The 13,238-nt window shown below is 66.2% G+C and overlaps 1 protein-coding gene across 1 annotated transcript in view; it reads right to left on the bottom strand.

Moving 5' to 3' along the window:
* Positions 1–860: 860 nt before the first annotated feature.
* The window catches only part of LOC146592584 (uncharacterized), a 14,168-nt gene continuing 1,790 nt past the window's right edge, over positions 861–13,238 (bottom strand). The window contains exons 2-32 of the mRNA XM_085310821.1: positions 13,046–13,165; positions 12,708–12,935; positions 12,485–12,598; positions 12,284–12,403; positions 11,953–12,078; positions 11,608–11,814; positions 11,343–11,511; positions 11,060–11,228; positions 10,641–10,866; positions 10,243–10,368; positions 9,550–9,765; positions 9,062–9,370; positions 8,584–8,796; positions 7,711–8,409; positions 7,105–7,320; positions 6,736–6,974; positions 6,522–6,651; positions 6,042–6,220; positions 5,769–5,955; positions 5,208–5,426; positions 4,800–4,983; positions 4,324–4,525; positions 4,087–4,251; positions 3,612–3,812; positions 2,942–3,485; positions 2,715–2,843; positions 2,424–2,531; positions 2,098–2,334; positions 1,545–1,971; positions 1,207–1,342; positions 861–935 (exon numbers count right to left, since the gene is read on the bottom strand). Coding sequence (XP_085166947.1) covers positions 894–935; positions 1,207–1,342; positions 1,545–1,971; positions 2,098–2,334; positions 2,424–2,531; positions 2,715–2,843; positions 2,942–3,485; positions 3,612–3,812; positions 4,087–4,251; positions 4,324–4,525; positions 4,800–4,983; positions 5,208–5,426; positions 5,769–5,955; positions 6,042–6,220; positions 6,522–6,651; positions 6,736–6,974; positions 7,105–7,320; positions 7,711–8,409; positions 8,584–8,796; positions 9,062–9,370; positions 9,550–9,765; positions 10,243–10,368; positions 10,641–10,866; positions 11,060–11,228; positions 11,343–11,511; positions 11,608–11,814; positions 11,953–12,078; positions 12,284–12,403; positions 12,485–12,598; positions 12,708–12,935; positions 13,046–13,165 — 6,587 coding nt within the window. The 3' untranslated portion in view covers positions 861–893. The remainder of the gene's footprint in view (positions 936–1,206; positions 1,343–1,544; positions 1,972–2,097; positions 2,335–2,423; positions 2,532–2,714; positions 2,844–2,941; positions 3,486–3,611; positions 3,813–4,086; positions 4,252–4,323; positions 4,526–4,799; positions 4,984–5,207; positions 5,427–5,768; positions 5,956–6,041; positions 6,221–6,521; positions 6,652–6,735; positions 6,975–7,104; positions 7,321–7,710; positions 8,410–8,583; positions 8,797–9,061; positions 9,371–9,549; positions 9,766–10,242; positions 10,369–10,640; positions 10,867–11,059; positions 11,229–11,342; positions 11,512–11,607; positions 11,815–11,952; positions 12,079–12,283; positions 12,404–12,484; positions 12,599–12,707; positions 12,936–13,045; positions 13,166–13,238) is intronic.

Here is a 13,238-nt window from a genome sequence, read left to right as displayed (position 1 = left end):
TTGTAAGAGACACTTAAAGAGTAGAGCCTTGCTGTAAAACCCCTGTGTAACAGAACAAGAGCAGAGCCGAGCTGGTTCCCACCTTGTATCAGCTTTTCCTGAGAAACGCTTTGCTGTTGTGGACACCAGGACCCAACTGCTCCATAGGAGCTTCAGGACTGGCAGACAACTCAATACGGCCTTTCCCAAGGAAACGGCACCTCCTTGGGTCATAGGAGAAAACCAGAGCTGGAATTTGGCCAGCTGCTAGGAGTTTCGGCTGATAAAAGGAAGCCTCCTCAGGGGGCATCACCCTGGCTGCAGGGGCTGGGGACTCCCTCTGCTGCTAAAGCAGCACTGTCCCTTCCAGGACATGCCACAGCCCAAGCTGCTGTCACCTCACCGGTTTGGTCAGAGCAGCATCCTGCCAGGCTGCAGTATGACCCTTCCAAGCTCTGACCATGGGTCCTGACTAAGAGACAAGTGCAGGCTTGACAAATCAACTCCCACCCTACCAGAAAAACTCACGCCCTGGACGGCAGATCCTGATCAACTCATTGTGTCCTTCACTGGCCTCCCCCCCTGCGAGAACCCTTGGGCGAGATTTCCATGCTTAGCAAAGCCCAGAGCACTGCAGAGGGACTGTGAATAGAGGTACCCTTTGCACGGTTAAGGGATGGTACAGGATACATCCTGCAGCAAGGGACCAGATTTGGACCGCTCAGCAAAGATGCTAGGACTGGAGACTTCCTGAAAGACCTCCTAAAATATTTTTTGCTCTGGACTGCAAGTTTCTTGGAGCGTGGAGGTGTGGGAGGGGCAAGTCAACCCATAAGTACTGTCCTCCCCAGGCTGGACATACACCACTATGGCACGAGAGATGCTGCACAATGTTCCTTTATGGAGATACAGTCTCAGGGGCGAGATGGTCCCTTCCCCAGTGGGGCTGGCAGCTCCTGCAGAGACCACAGATAAGTGCATCACAGTCAGGGCTAAGCTGGCCTCCCCAGGCCCACGTCATACCTAGGCACAGGGGCTCTGGCCATGGGGTCCCTGGGACAGCCCTGTACCAGCCAGAATCCTGGCATCCCCAGGTCTTCCCTGGCACGAGGGCAGAGCCAGCCTCAGAGTGGGCACCGTGCCAGCGCTGCCCAATGCAGGGGCCCTCAGAGTACCCCCAGGAGGTAGGAAGGTTCCCCACCAGGGCTTTCTCCTGGTACTGCTCACCGCTTTCCCATCATAAGCTTCGTTCACAAAGGTATCGCTCTTGGGGGGAAGCTCTTCATCCTCCTCATCTTCTTCCTCAGGGTCACTCTCGCGGTGGTACAGGGTCAGTGCTCGGGTAGAGGCAGTGCTGGAGGTCCTGGGGAGAAGCGAGTACACTGAGGGTAGCAGAACCATCTTGTAGAGATGGAGAAGAACCCCAACATCCTGCCACAACCCCTAGCATTAGTCTGCTGAAGTGAGCAGAGGTTTCCATGCAGCCCAGGAGCACCCAGATAGCCCCTCTGACCTGGGACAGAGTGGTATCTCCTAGCCCAAGCCAGGCCAACCTTAGAGCTCACCTCCTCCGGCTGTCCCTCCTCCGCATGTAGGCCAGGGCCCCCACAGAGGCTGCGCTGACCAGCAGGAGCACGGCCACCCCCAGGGCGATGGGACCCGCCATAGGCTGCACCTCTGCCTCCTCGCAGTAGTCACCGCGGTAGCCCAGAGCGCAGTGGCACGTCACCCGCCCAGCCTCGATGGCGCATTCCCCGCGCAGATTACAGGTCTCACTGCTGCACGGCACAGCCCCCAGCACCTCCTCAGTGCTTGGGGGTACCAGGAAGGGCTCCCCGTGCTCCCGGGGGCTGGGTGCTGCAGGCGGACTGGGAATGGGCTGCTGAGGACTGGGTGTGGTTGTAGGTAAGGGTGGTTTCTCCTCTCCCTCCGCACGGGGTGTCCCTGATGGTGCTGCTGTGGGAAGCCGTGTCTCCACTGCTGCAGAAGGACCTGGAGGGATGTGCACAGCTCAGTAGAGCCCCAGGTGGAACCACCTTCCCAAACTGGGCGAGACTGGGCGAGCCTCCTAGTGCCCAGCCAGGAGCCTGCATGCACGCAGCACGGGCAGGTACTCACAGTCCAGCTCATCAGAGCCATCCGCGCAGTCTGGGTGCCCATCACAGGCCTGCTCTCTGGAGAAGCAACTCAGGAGGTCATGGCAGGCCTGGAGCGGGGCCAGGCACGGGGGGGCTGGCACGCACTCTGTCCCGTGCACCAGGCGGTAACCGGCTGAGCAGCGGCACAGCCGCCCCGTAGGGTTGGGCAAGCAGAGCTGGGCACAGCCCCCGTTTCTCTCTGCACAGCCGTTGGTGCCTGCCAGGACAGCACAGGTTTGCAGGGCCTCCGTAGGGAAGGACACGGCACCCCAGACCCGCCCCATACTGCGGCAGCCACAGACCCACCTTCCTGCGAGAACTGGCTGTAAATTCTCACGGCCAGCAGGTCCTGCTCCATCGGGAACCACCAGCTCTCGGCCCGCTCCAACCGGCTGTGCCACACCTTGCTGGAGCCTGGGGACACGCAGGGATCAGCACTTCCCCATCTCCTCCCGTGAGGGCGTCCGGTGTAGAAGATCAGGGTCCCACAGGCTGCCCTTTATCCTGGGGGCAGCCTGCACCTTAGGGAGACCCATACCACGCTCTGGGAGAGCAGGAGGGGGTGTATCAAGCACAGCAGCCAACAGACAGGCTCACCGTTGGTCGAAGCAGTGGTCCAGAGCAGGAAGCCATCTCCAATGGCAAAGAGCGAGAGGCCGTGCAGCCCTTCCCGCACCACACGGAAGTGGGAGCCGTCCAGCTCCATGCTGTTGATCACTCCTCTCTCTGCAGGAGATAGACATCAGAGGGCTCTAGGCTGCCCCACAGGAGTAAGCCAGGCCACAGCTTACAGTCGGGGTGCCTCAGGTCAGCCCCACACTCACCACGGTCTGCCCAGTACAGCCRGGTGCCAGCGCCTCCAAAGGTGAGGCCAACGGGAGCCCGGGCCCTCCTCCAGACTGTCCTGCGGCTGGTGCCGTCCATGGCCGCGCACTCCACCGTGGCCCCCAGCCCCCGGCTGCCCGCTGCTGTGACGAAGCACATGGTGGAGGCACGAGGACACAGCGTCAGCCAGGCAGCGCCCTGCAGCCCTTCGCTGAGCAGCACCAGGGCCCAGCGACCCCCAGGAGCCGCCACGCTAATGAGGGGCGGCTGCCCCCCGATCCAGTACAGGTTCCCGCTCGGCCAGTCCAGGGCTAGGGACACCACTGTGCCCTCCACAGCCACCGCTCGCTTCCAGGACAGTCGGCCTGAGTCCTTCAGGCGCAGCAGCCCGATGGAGCGGCCCCCCACCTCTGCAAAATACAGGCTCTTGTCCTTCACTGTGTAGTCAATGGCTGTCAACCGGCCCACCTTGGCCAAGGGGAGGGCTCGGTGTGGGGGAAGGCTCTGGGCTCCAGCCGTGGCAGGTAGGTCCTTCAGGTAGACCTGGGTGGAGAAAGGAGCTGCCAGGATGGTGGAGTGACCAACCACCTCCAGGCATGGCAGCAGCTTGCCCAAAGGCAGCCAGGACAGCAGACCCTGGGCCTGGCTCTAGGAGATGCAAGGCAGTACCTGGGTCACAGCTGCTGGTGCCACCAGAAGGGCAAAGGCTGAATCGTGGAGGGGGAGGCAGGTGGTCTCGTCAGCTGCCAGCGTCAGCCCAGCAGGGCACCGGCACTGCCCGGTGTGCCGAGTGCTCAGCAGACACAGGTGGGAGCAGCCACGCGCTGCGCACGGGTTGGGGAACGCTGGTCGCARCATTGGGTGCATCACCTGCGGAGAAGGGCCAGGTCAGCTCCATGGCCCAGCCAGTGTCCAGCAGAAGGGCTGATCATGACTGGYATCACATCAGCCTCCTGAGACCTCGCCATGGCCTGGCTCAGGGCAGGAAGGTGAAACAGAGAGATGGCAAGAAGACCAGAGACTCTTGACCACAGGGACCATTGCTCAAGGACCCCAAGGATGAGGAGGGCAGCTCTGCACCCCGGGGATGGCGGGGTCACATAGGCTGAAGGTGTGAGCTGAGCCATGGGGCACCCCCAGGTACCTGGAGACCGTGGGGCTGCCTATGTCGCTTGAGCACTACAGTCCTGTTCTTGCCAGTGGCCTTGTCCACTCGCTGCACCGTCCATGCCTTTTTCTCTGACCAGTACAGCTCTCCTTCGCACACAGCTGCCGCAAAGGGGCTCTGGACCCAGCTCAGCTGCAGCACCTGGTGGAGAGACTATGACCACCAGCCCTGGTATCTGTCACAACCTTGTGCCTAAAGCCCCCCAGCACACACCTTCATGTCGGTGCCATCCAGGTGCACTGAGCCGATGCTGCCCAGCTTCTCATCCAGCCAGAAGATCCTCCAGCCAGGGAGGTCAAGGGCCAGAGCGGTGGGCCAGCCCAGCCCTTGGGCCAGCAGTGTACGCCGACGGCTCCCATCCATGGYGGCCTCCATCAGCCGTGGGTGACTCCCCACCTCTGACCAGTAGAGCAGCCTGCGGGGAGAGAGGTGCTGGCCCATGGATCTGCCACAGCATCACCCCAGCGCTRGGGCAGTGGGGCTTTTCCCACGCGAACATGGATGCACCATGGGCCCTGTCCACGTTAGGGGCAGGTACCCACGCTCCTTCTTCCTCAGTTGTGTGACCCTGACCATGCCCAGGTGAGACCATCGCACCTCTCTCCCAGCCTGACGCCAGGCTCCACAGGAAAAATTGGCCAGGACGGAGTTGGCAAGGAGATCCCTGCATCCTCTCACCCCCATCTTACCCTGCCGGAGGCTGGAGAACCAGGGAGTGGGGCTGATCCAGGTCTCCATCCAGCACCACGGTGTACTCTGGGACCCCTCGCCAGGCAGCCCCCAGGCGGGTGGCCAGCACCTGTCCTGCCACCCCATCTGTCCAGTACAGGTTCCTCCCCACCCAGTCCACAGCGAKGCAGTCCGATCTCACACCTGCAACACATCCAAGCCTCAGTGCCCGGCAGTGACAGCCACATGTGTCCTCCCCCCCGCCCCGGATGCTCCCAATCCAGATCCCCACCACCCCAGGAGCTCAGCTTCCTCTCAGCCTGGGTCCCACCAGCATTCCTCCACTGAGGGGTACAGAGCCAGGCACCCTGGAGCCTGCATGGCCACGGAGACACCGGCCCTGCTCCCCTCTCCTCGTCAAAGCCCACCTTTCACCAGTGTGCCCTTCTTGCCCGAGTCGAGGCCCTGCCAGCGGATGCTCTCCGTGCCCAGGTCCACCCAGAAAACCTTCCTTTCCACTGGGTCATAATCGAGTGAGAAGATGACGCGCTCCTTGTCGGTGGCCAGCAGCACCTCCTCACGCCCGCTCCGCAGCCCGTAGGACAGCACCTCTGACTGCATGGCCACCAGCAACGTGGGCTCCGGTCCTGGGGCAACACAGAGCCCCTCAGGTCCCACTCCCTGCTAGCAGCCCCGCAGTCCCAGCACACGTGGACAGGGAGCACAGTGCTCTGGGGCACTGCATCCTGCCGGGATCTGGCCCTACCACACAACTAAGCGGGGATGGACCTTTCCACTGGCTGTGGGCTGGCAAGCGGCAACTCACAGCTGAGCATGGCCTGGGAGGCCACGTGGCAGAGGGCCAGGGCCATCTGGGGGACTGCAGAGCTCCCCACAGGCAGCAGATGCCCCTGGGCAGGTGCCTGCCAGATGTCCGTTGAGTGCCAGGACCACCCCCGCCAATCCTGCCTGGACACCTCTGGGCTCACCAGTGAGTTTGCAGATGTGGCCATCGGGCTCGAGCAGGTAGCCAGGGAGGCAGCCACAGCTGTAGTTCCCYGGGGCATTGAGGCAGGTCTGGCTGCAGAATCCCTCACCCTCCTCCCTGCACTCATCCACATCTGTGCAGGACACGCCATTCTCAGCCAGCCGATAGCCCGGGGGGCACTGGCACCTCTGCGAGGAGAGGGGCTATCAGCCCCACATGTCCCCAGGGGACACGGTGCCCCCCCCCCAGCTGGCCCACGGCTCCTGGTACTCACTGGCCCCTGGGGCGAGGGGTGGCAGAGGTGAGAGCAGGGCAGCTGGCAGGGCACGGAGCAGTTGCCTCCCTCGTCTGAGCCATCCGCGCAGTCTTGACGACCGTCGCACAGCAAGGATGCGTTCACGCAGCTCCCCAGCCCGCACGGGTGCTCGTGGCTCTGGCAGGGAGCAGGCGGGCCTGCRGGGACGCACAGGTGGAAGGATGTCCTGAGCCTCCTCCGTCATCTCCTGGCACCGGGCAGGCGCTGCTCGGGTGCCCGTGACAGCAACGCCCAGCCTGCCTCCGGGCCGCTCATACACCAGGTGACACCAGCCCCGYGGAGACAACAGACACACGGGGCCCRGAGCCGCCAYGGATACYGGAAAAGCGGCCTTTCCCCCGGCGGCGCGGGCGTCCCGGGGTGCCGTCCCGCCTGCCCTCCCTCCRTGCCAGCCCTCCCCAGGCGGGACGCAGAGGGGACGAGCGGGGCAGCGCTCACAGCCAGCCTCGTCGCTGCCGTCCGCGCAGTCGCTCTCTCCGTCGCAGCGCCAGGCGTCGGGGACGCACCCGTGGCTGCCGGAGCAGCCCCACTGCCGCTCCCCGCACGGCTTTTCCTCCCCGGCGCAGCCCTGCAAGAGCGCGGCGTGAGCGGCGGCGCCGGCCAGCCCGGACGGGGCCGGGGCYGGGGACACATCCCTGCGGGCGCCGCGCACCTGCTCGTCCGCTCCATCGCCGCAGTCGGGGGTGCCGTCGCAGCGCCAGGCCTCCGGCACGCACTGCCCGCTCCGGGGGCACGGCAGCTCGCCGGGGCGGCACAGCAGCGGCCGCGGCACGGCGCAGCCCTCCTCGTCCGAGCCGTCCCGGCAGTCCTGGTCGCCGTCGCAGCGCAGGGCCGCGGCCACGCACTGCCCACTCCGGCAGGCGAACTCGCTTGGGCTGCACTCCTTCGGCACTGCGAGCGGGGCCGGCGCTGAGCGGGGGGTACCGCGTGGCCCCCAGCCCGCCGGGGCGGCTCCACGCGCGCGCGCTCCCTGCGGCACCCCGTACGCGGGGGGCCCCGTCGCCCGGCCCCGGGGTCTCACCGCAGCCCCGCTCGTCGGCGTGGTCCAGGCAGTCGGCGTGGCCGTCGCAGAGCCAGCTCTCGGGGACGCAGCGGGCGGCAGCGTCGCAGTGCAGGGCGCAGTCTCGCGTGGGGCTCCAGCAGCCCGCCTCGTCCGAGGCATCGGGGCACTGCGGCACCCCATCGCAGCGCTCCCCGGGGTGCACGCACGCAGCCCCGCTCGAACAGCGGAAGGCCCCTGGGGGGACAAGGAAATGCGCTGAGCCTGGCGCGGGCAGGTGGGGTGCCCAGACCCCCCAGCCAGTGCTCTCGTTCCCTAGAGCCCTGGAACGGTCCCGCTCCACCAGGACAAGGTTTGAGCCCTCCTAGCCACGGTATTTCCAGCAGCCTCATCCCCAGCAGGGAGACAGAAGCAGTCCTAGTTCAGTCACATCTAGGTCCCTCCAAGCAGCAGATGATCCTCCACATCCTCCATCCCTCCAACCCTACCAGGAAGCAACCACAAGTCCTGGCACAGGCCAGGGCATGCACTTTGCCTGGTCCCCATCCCTCCAACCCAACCAGGAAGCAGCCAGAAATCCTGGCACAGGGCCACCCAGCTACCCAGGGAGCAGAGAACAGCTCCTACCTGGGGTGTCACAGAGCTGGGCACAGCCATCCTCATCAGAGCCATCCACACAATCCTCCTCCCCATCACACACGTACTCCTGGGCCACGCACTCAGTGCCGTCACGGCAGAGCACATGCGTGCGGGGACAGGACAGGTGGGGGACAGGGGTTGGGGAATGTGGAGGGCTTGGTGAGAGCTTGGGGGTTGGGGGCACAACCCGTGCAGGGCTGGTTATGYGCCAGCTGGTGGTAGTTGGCTGCACGGCAGAGGTCTTGGTTGATGAAGGCCGACTGGTGGTAGTGGTGGCGGTAGTGGTGGTGGTAGCGGTGGTGGTAGTGGTTGATTGCGTAAGAGTGGTCTTGGTTGGCAGTGTAGAGGTTGTCTTGGTTGGCGTTGCCCAGGCACTGAGTCGGGTGGTTGTAGTAGTTGACACAGGGATGGTCTTGGTTGGTGTGGATCGGGTGGTGGTGGTTCTTGTCGCTGAGGTAGTCTTGGTTGGCGTGGGCCGGGCAGTGGTGGTTGGTGTTACGGTGGCCTTACTGGTTGCTACATGAACAGTGACTGGCACAGTGCTAGTCTTGCTTGTTGTAGGCCTTGTGGTGGAGGTGGTGGGCTGAGCTGTAGTGGTGGTTGTGGTTGTCGTTGTACTGGTGGTCACAAGCGGAGGGAGGGGCAGGGCAGACTCCTTGTTMGTTGGTGCTGGCAGAGGCACTGGTGCTGGAACAAGAGCCCAGAGTTGGGGCTACACCTTGCCCATGACATGAGTACCCCCATAAATGTCCTGCACAGCCCTCCAACCCAAGCCACCTGCCCCAGCTCGAGGCAGCCTGGGCCACCCAGCCGCACCAAGTACAGTGCCGACAGCAGGTACGGTGCCACCATCACACTTACTAGCCTGCAGCTCCGTGCCCACGAAGGTCACCACTCCCTGCACACCCACCGCTGGTATGGAGAGCACAAGGGTCAGCGTCCTCCGGTCCCACAGCAGCAGAGCCGTCCCATTTGTTGACACCAAGTAGGGCTCGAAGGCAGCCACGAGGCCGTGGGGCCAGCTGGGTACCAGGGTGACTGCTTGCCTCTTGGTCAGACTCAGTGCCCATAGGCCTGCAAAGCAGAGGGATGCTACTGAGCCAGGCTCACGGGCCCCCCTCTCGGCCCACCCGATCTCCCCTTACCCTGCTGCTATGGGAAGGATGCCAGGGCTGAGGCCATCAACTCATTCATGCTGGAGGCTCCATGGACTCCAGCAGTGGCACTGGACCTCATTGCCCACCCTCTGCCTGGGCACGAACCCACCATGCATAGGCTGGACCCTCCTGCCTCTACAGCGACCACTTCCACACCCTGCTCCTGACCCCGCYGGGCTCACCCGAGGCTGAGCTCCAGAGCAAGCTGAAGGCCTTGCTATCCATGGCTGCAGGCAGCTCTTCGGGCCACGTTTCGTTCCAGGCATCCTGCGGTGTGCCCCCGGCCAGGCTGAGCTGCTGCAGGGGCAGCCCCTGCGCCAGCCAGTACAGAGCACCTCGCTGCCAGTCCAGGAAGAGGTGCTGGATGCTGCTGCGGGCACGGTGCAGGATGTGGGGGGCCATGCCAGGCGCCCGGCTAACTCCAACGTCCTTCCGGTTACACGCGAGCCAGTACAGGTCCCCAGAGCGTATGTCCACGTGGGCAGAGCAAACTGAGTGGCAGTAGGCAGATGAGCAGTTAGGGGACTGTCCCACAGCCGTGCTCCTCCGCCATTGGTCCCCCCTGCCCCCATACCCGAGAGAGCCCCGCATCCCAGGAAGCACCCCGGGGCACCACTAGGAAAACGTCCATAATGCAGGCCCTCTTCTCTGTTGCTCCACAGGGTCTCACCTGGCAGCCCGGTTGAGATGGCTTCTCTCCTCCCCGGGTGTCCCACCACACGCAGCAGTGTCCCACGGTCATCYGTCCCGTAGAGCACTGACCTCTGCCAATCCATGTCCTGCAGGTGGAGGTGCTCCAGCCACACCTGCACCAGCTGGCTGTGGGCACCGGGGCCCACCTGCACCAGGGAGATGGCCTTCTCCTCCGCGTACACGATGGACAGCTCTGCAGGAACAGGACAATGTGTGAGCAGAGCCCTAGGGGAGCTGAGCAGGCATGGCCCAGGCAGAYCCTGCAGCCTGGAGGGCCAAGTGAGGCTGTCCAGGGATGAGGCCACCCACTATGGGGACAAGAGCCCCCCAGCTCCCATGCAGCCCCATCCTCTCCTCTCCYGGGCTCACCAGGGTACAGACAGCATCTGCTTGTTTGTCACCCAGGCCAAGAGTTTCACTGCACAGAGCACAGCTCCTGGCACAAGTAGGGGCTTCCCATTGCCCCCAGGCCAGCTCCAAACTCTGGGAACCCCCCTGGTCCCCTCACTCTGCAYGCAGGGCACTTCCCAAGCTGGGCCACACCTCTGACCCACAGGAGTGGGTCCCCAGCATGGACCAAGGAGTAACAAGCAGCACCTGTGCGTGCTGGGGACCTGGTCCTAGTCACAGCCCCCGCAGGGACGTACTCTGCCCGGCCACCCCTGCTCACCTGCACACTTCCCCGAGGGCAGGAGGAAGAGCCCCTCGGGACACGCGCACTTGTAGCCCTGAGGGTGCACGGGCGACAGGAGGCAGAGGTGGCTGCACAGGCCCGGAGCGCACGCGGCGGTGTCCCCTGGGAGCAGAGGGACGTTGGGAGCGTGGGCGGCCGTGACTGCCGGGCCTCCTCCCATCCCCCCTCGAGCCCAGGCTGGACATAAGCCTGCTGCCCCCAGGCAGGGCACCGGTGTCACCCCAGGAGGAATCAGTGCCACCCCAGACCACGGTGGGGGTCAACAGCCTTTCTATAGGTCYGTACGTCCCCTCTGGCAAGGGAGCTCTCACCACCTGGCCCCACCAGGCAGGATCTGGGAAGCTCCACCTGGAGCACCCGTGGGAGGTACTCACGGGGAGGCTGCCGCAGGGCGTGCAGCACGGTGAAAGCGGAGACGGGGGCGCGGAGCAGCACYGCCTGCTCCCGGGGGGAGGCCTGGGCGGCCGAAACGAGCTCCGTGCCGTCAGCCCAGAAGAACCGGCTCTCGAACGCGGCCAGGCCCAGCGGCTCCGCGTGGCTCCGCAGGACCGCGGGGAAGGAGTGGCGCCCGCTGCCGTCCACCTTCAGTGTCTCGATGGACTGGGGACAGGCCGGGGCGCGGTGACCGCACRGCACCCTCCTGCCGTGGGGCAGGGAGGCTCGGACTGCCCCCCACGCCCAAGAGCAGGCCGTCCCACCTCCCGAGCCAGGGACTCGCCACCATCCCCAGTGCTGCCCCATGGCCTGCTGGCACCTTGAGGGGGCAGAGACCCGCTGCTGCTCGCCCCCCTACCTCCTTGTACTCGCTGATCCAGTAGAGCCTGCCGGCCGCGTGGTCCAGGCTCAGCCCCACCGGCTCCTCCATGGACACCACGGTGAGCTCCCGCCGGTCCGAGCCGTCCATGCCCGCCGCGGCGACAACCGTGCGGCCCCTCTGCCCGCGGTTCACCCAGTACAGGGACCTGGGGGGCAGGMACTGAGCACCGGGCGGAGGGGAAGGCCCCCCGACCCCATCCCTCCGGGGCCGGTGCTACCCGACATGTCCCACCAGCATGGCCCCGGGGCACGAGCCTCACCGGGCGGCCGGGTGCACCACGAGCTGCTCGGGGGCCACGTCCTTGCCCAGYACCGTCACGTAGCCCCGGCCGTCGCCCAGCCCCGCGCAGATGGCGGCGGGGTGGCCGCTGGCCCAGTACAGCTGCCCCGTGAACCAGTCCACCGAGATGCTGTTGACCTCCCCGGCGTCTGCGGGGACCACAGGGTGAGCGGCAGGGCGAGCCCCCCCTCCCACCCCGAGGGAGGGCGCCCCACGGCTCGGCCACTCCACCCCGCCGGACCCACCCGGGTAGAGGGGCTGGGCGCCCCGGTCGGGATGGCGGGCGCGGAGCTCGCCCTCCTCCGTGAGCCAGTAGTAGGTTTCCCGCAGCAGGTCGTAGGCGAGGGCGCGCGGCTCCGTCTCGGTGGCCAGCAGGGGCCGGTAAGTTCGGGTCCGGGCGTCCAGCAGAGCCAGGTCCTGCCCCACGGCCACGAGGAGCTGCGTGGCGTTGTCTGCCGGGGGGGGGGGGGGGGGGCAAGGGGCTGCGGGTCACTCTCCCGCCGGCCCGGCAGGCTCGGGGAGAAGAGAGGTGGGGGTAAAAATAATAATAATAAAAATACAAAAAATGAAAGCCCGCCCGCAGGACCCACCTGCCACCTCGCAGGCGGCGCCGTGCTGCAGCTCGTAGCCCGGGAGGCAGGCGCAGCTGAAGGCRCCGGGCGCGTTGCTGCACAGCTGGCTGCAGGGGCCGTAGGGCAGGGCGCACTCGTCCACGTCTGCGCCGACACGCGACAGGGCGCTGGCGGGAGCCTGGCGGCGGCACGCGGCGCCGGCGGCCCCACCACCAACAACACGACCACAGCCACCACCACGACCACAGCCACCACCACGACCATGACCACCACGGCCACCACCACGACCACCACCACCACGACCACCATGGCCGCCACCACCACCACCACCCGCCTGCGCTGCCCGTACCGGCGCAGCTCTGCCCGTCGGCTTGCAGCTCCCAGCCGGCCCCGCAGGAGCAGCGCACGCCCCAGCGCGTGTCCGTGCAGGTCTCAGCGCACCCCCCGTTGCGCACGAAGCAGCTCCGGCCTGCGCAGGTGGAGCAGAGGCGGGTTTAGGGGCACGAGGCGGGGGGCACRCACCCCTGCCCGGCCCGGCTGCCGGGCTCACCGCAGGTGCCGGGCTCGTCGGTGCCGTCCAGGCAGTCGTCCTCGTCGTTGCACATCAGGGCCTCCAGGATGCACTTGCCCTCGTCGCAGCGCACCATGCCGGCGGGGCAGGGGGCTGCGGGACCCACGGYGGGTAGGGCACGGCGGTCCGCAGCCCCACGGGGAGCCGGGGCCCAGGGTGTCGCCCCGGCGCGGGCGGGCGGGTGGGAGCGGGCGCCGCTCACCGCAGACGTCTTCGTCGGAGGAGTCGCCGCAGTCGTCAACGCCGTTGCACTTCCACTCGGCCGCGACGCACACGCGGTTCCTGCACTGCCACTGGCCGGGCAGGCAGGGCCGCAGCGGGCAGCCCTCCTCGTCCCAGCCGTCCTCGCAGTCCCGGTGGCGGTCGCAGAGCTCCCAGCGCGGGATGCAGTGGTGGGTGCCGGGACACTGCACCTTCTTGGCCCCGCACACTGCGGGTACGCAGCGGCGCTCGCCACCCGCCGGCCGGCCACCGCCCCCCCCCCCCCCCCCCCCCCCCAAAAATAAAATAAAATGAAATATAAAATGAAATGAAACCTACCGCAGTCCCGCTCGTCCGAGCCGTCGGGGCAGTCGGCGGCGCCGTCGCAGCGCCAGCCGCTGGAGACGCACCGGCCGTCGTCGCACTGCCAGGCGTGGGGGTCTCCGGCGCAGGCGGCGTCTGCCGGGGCAGGCACAGCCCCGCCGCGGCTCGCCCCCGAGCACGGCCGGCGGCGCCCCCTCCCCAAACGCCC

This window comes from Rhea americana, unplaced genomic scaffold, assembly GCF_003343005.1.
Source record: "Rhea americana isolate MKP2758 unplaced genomic scaffold, rheAme1 scaffold_326, whole genome shotgun sequence".
In the NCBI taxonomy this organism is placed as follows: Eukaryota; Metazoa; Chordata; class Aves; order Rheiformes; family Rheidae; genus Rhea; species Rhea americana.
The sequence above is the reverse complement of the archived record's forward strand: the minus strand, read 5'-3'. Positions and strand labels throughout refer to the sequence as shown.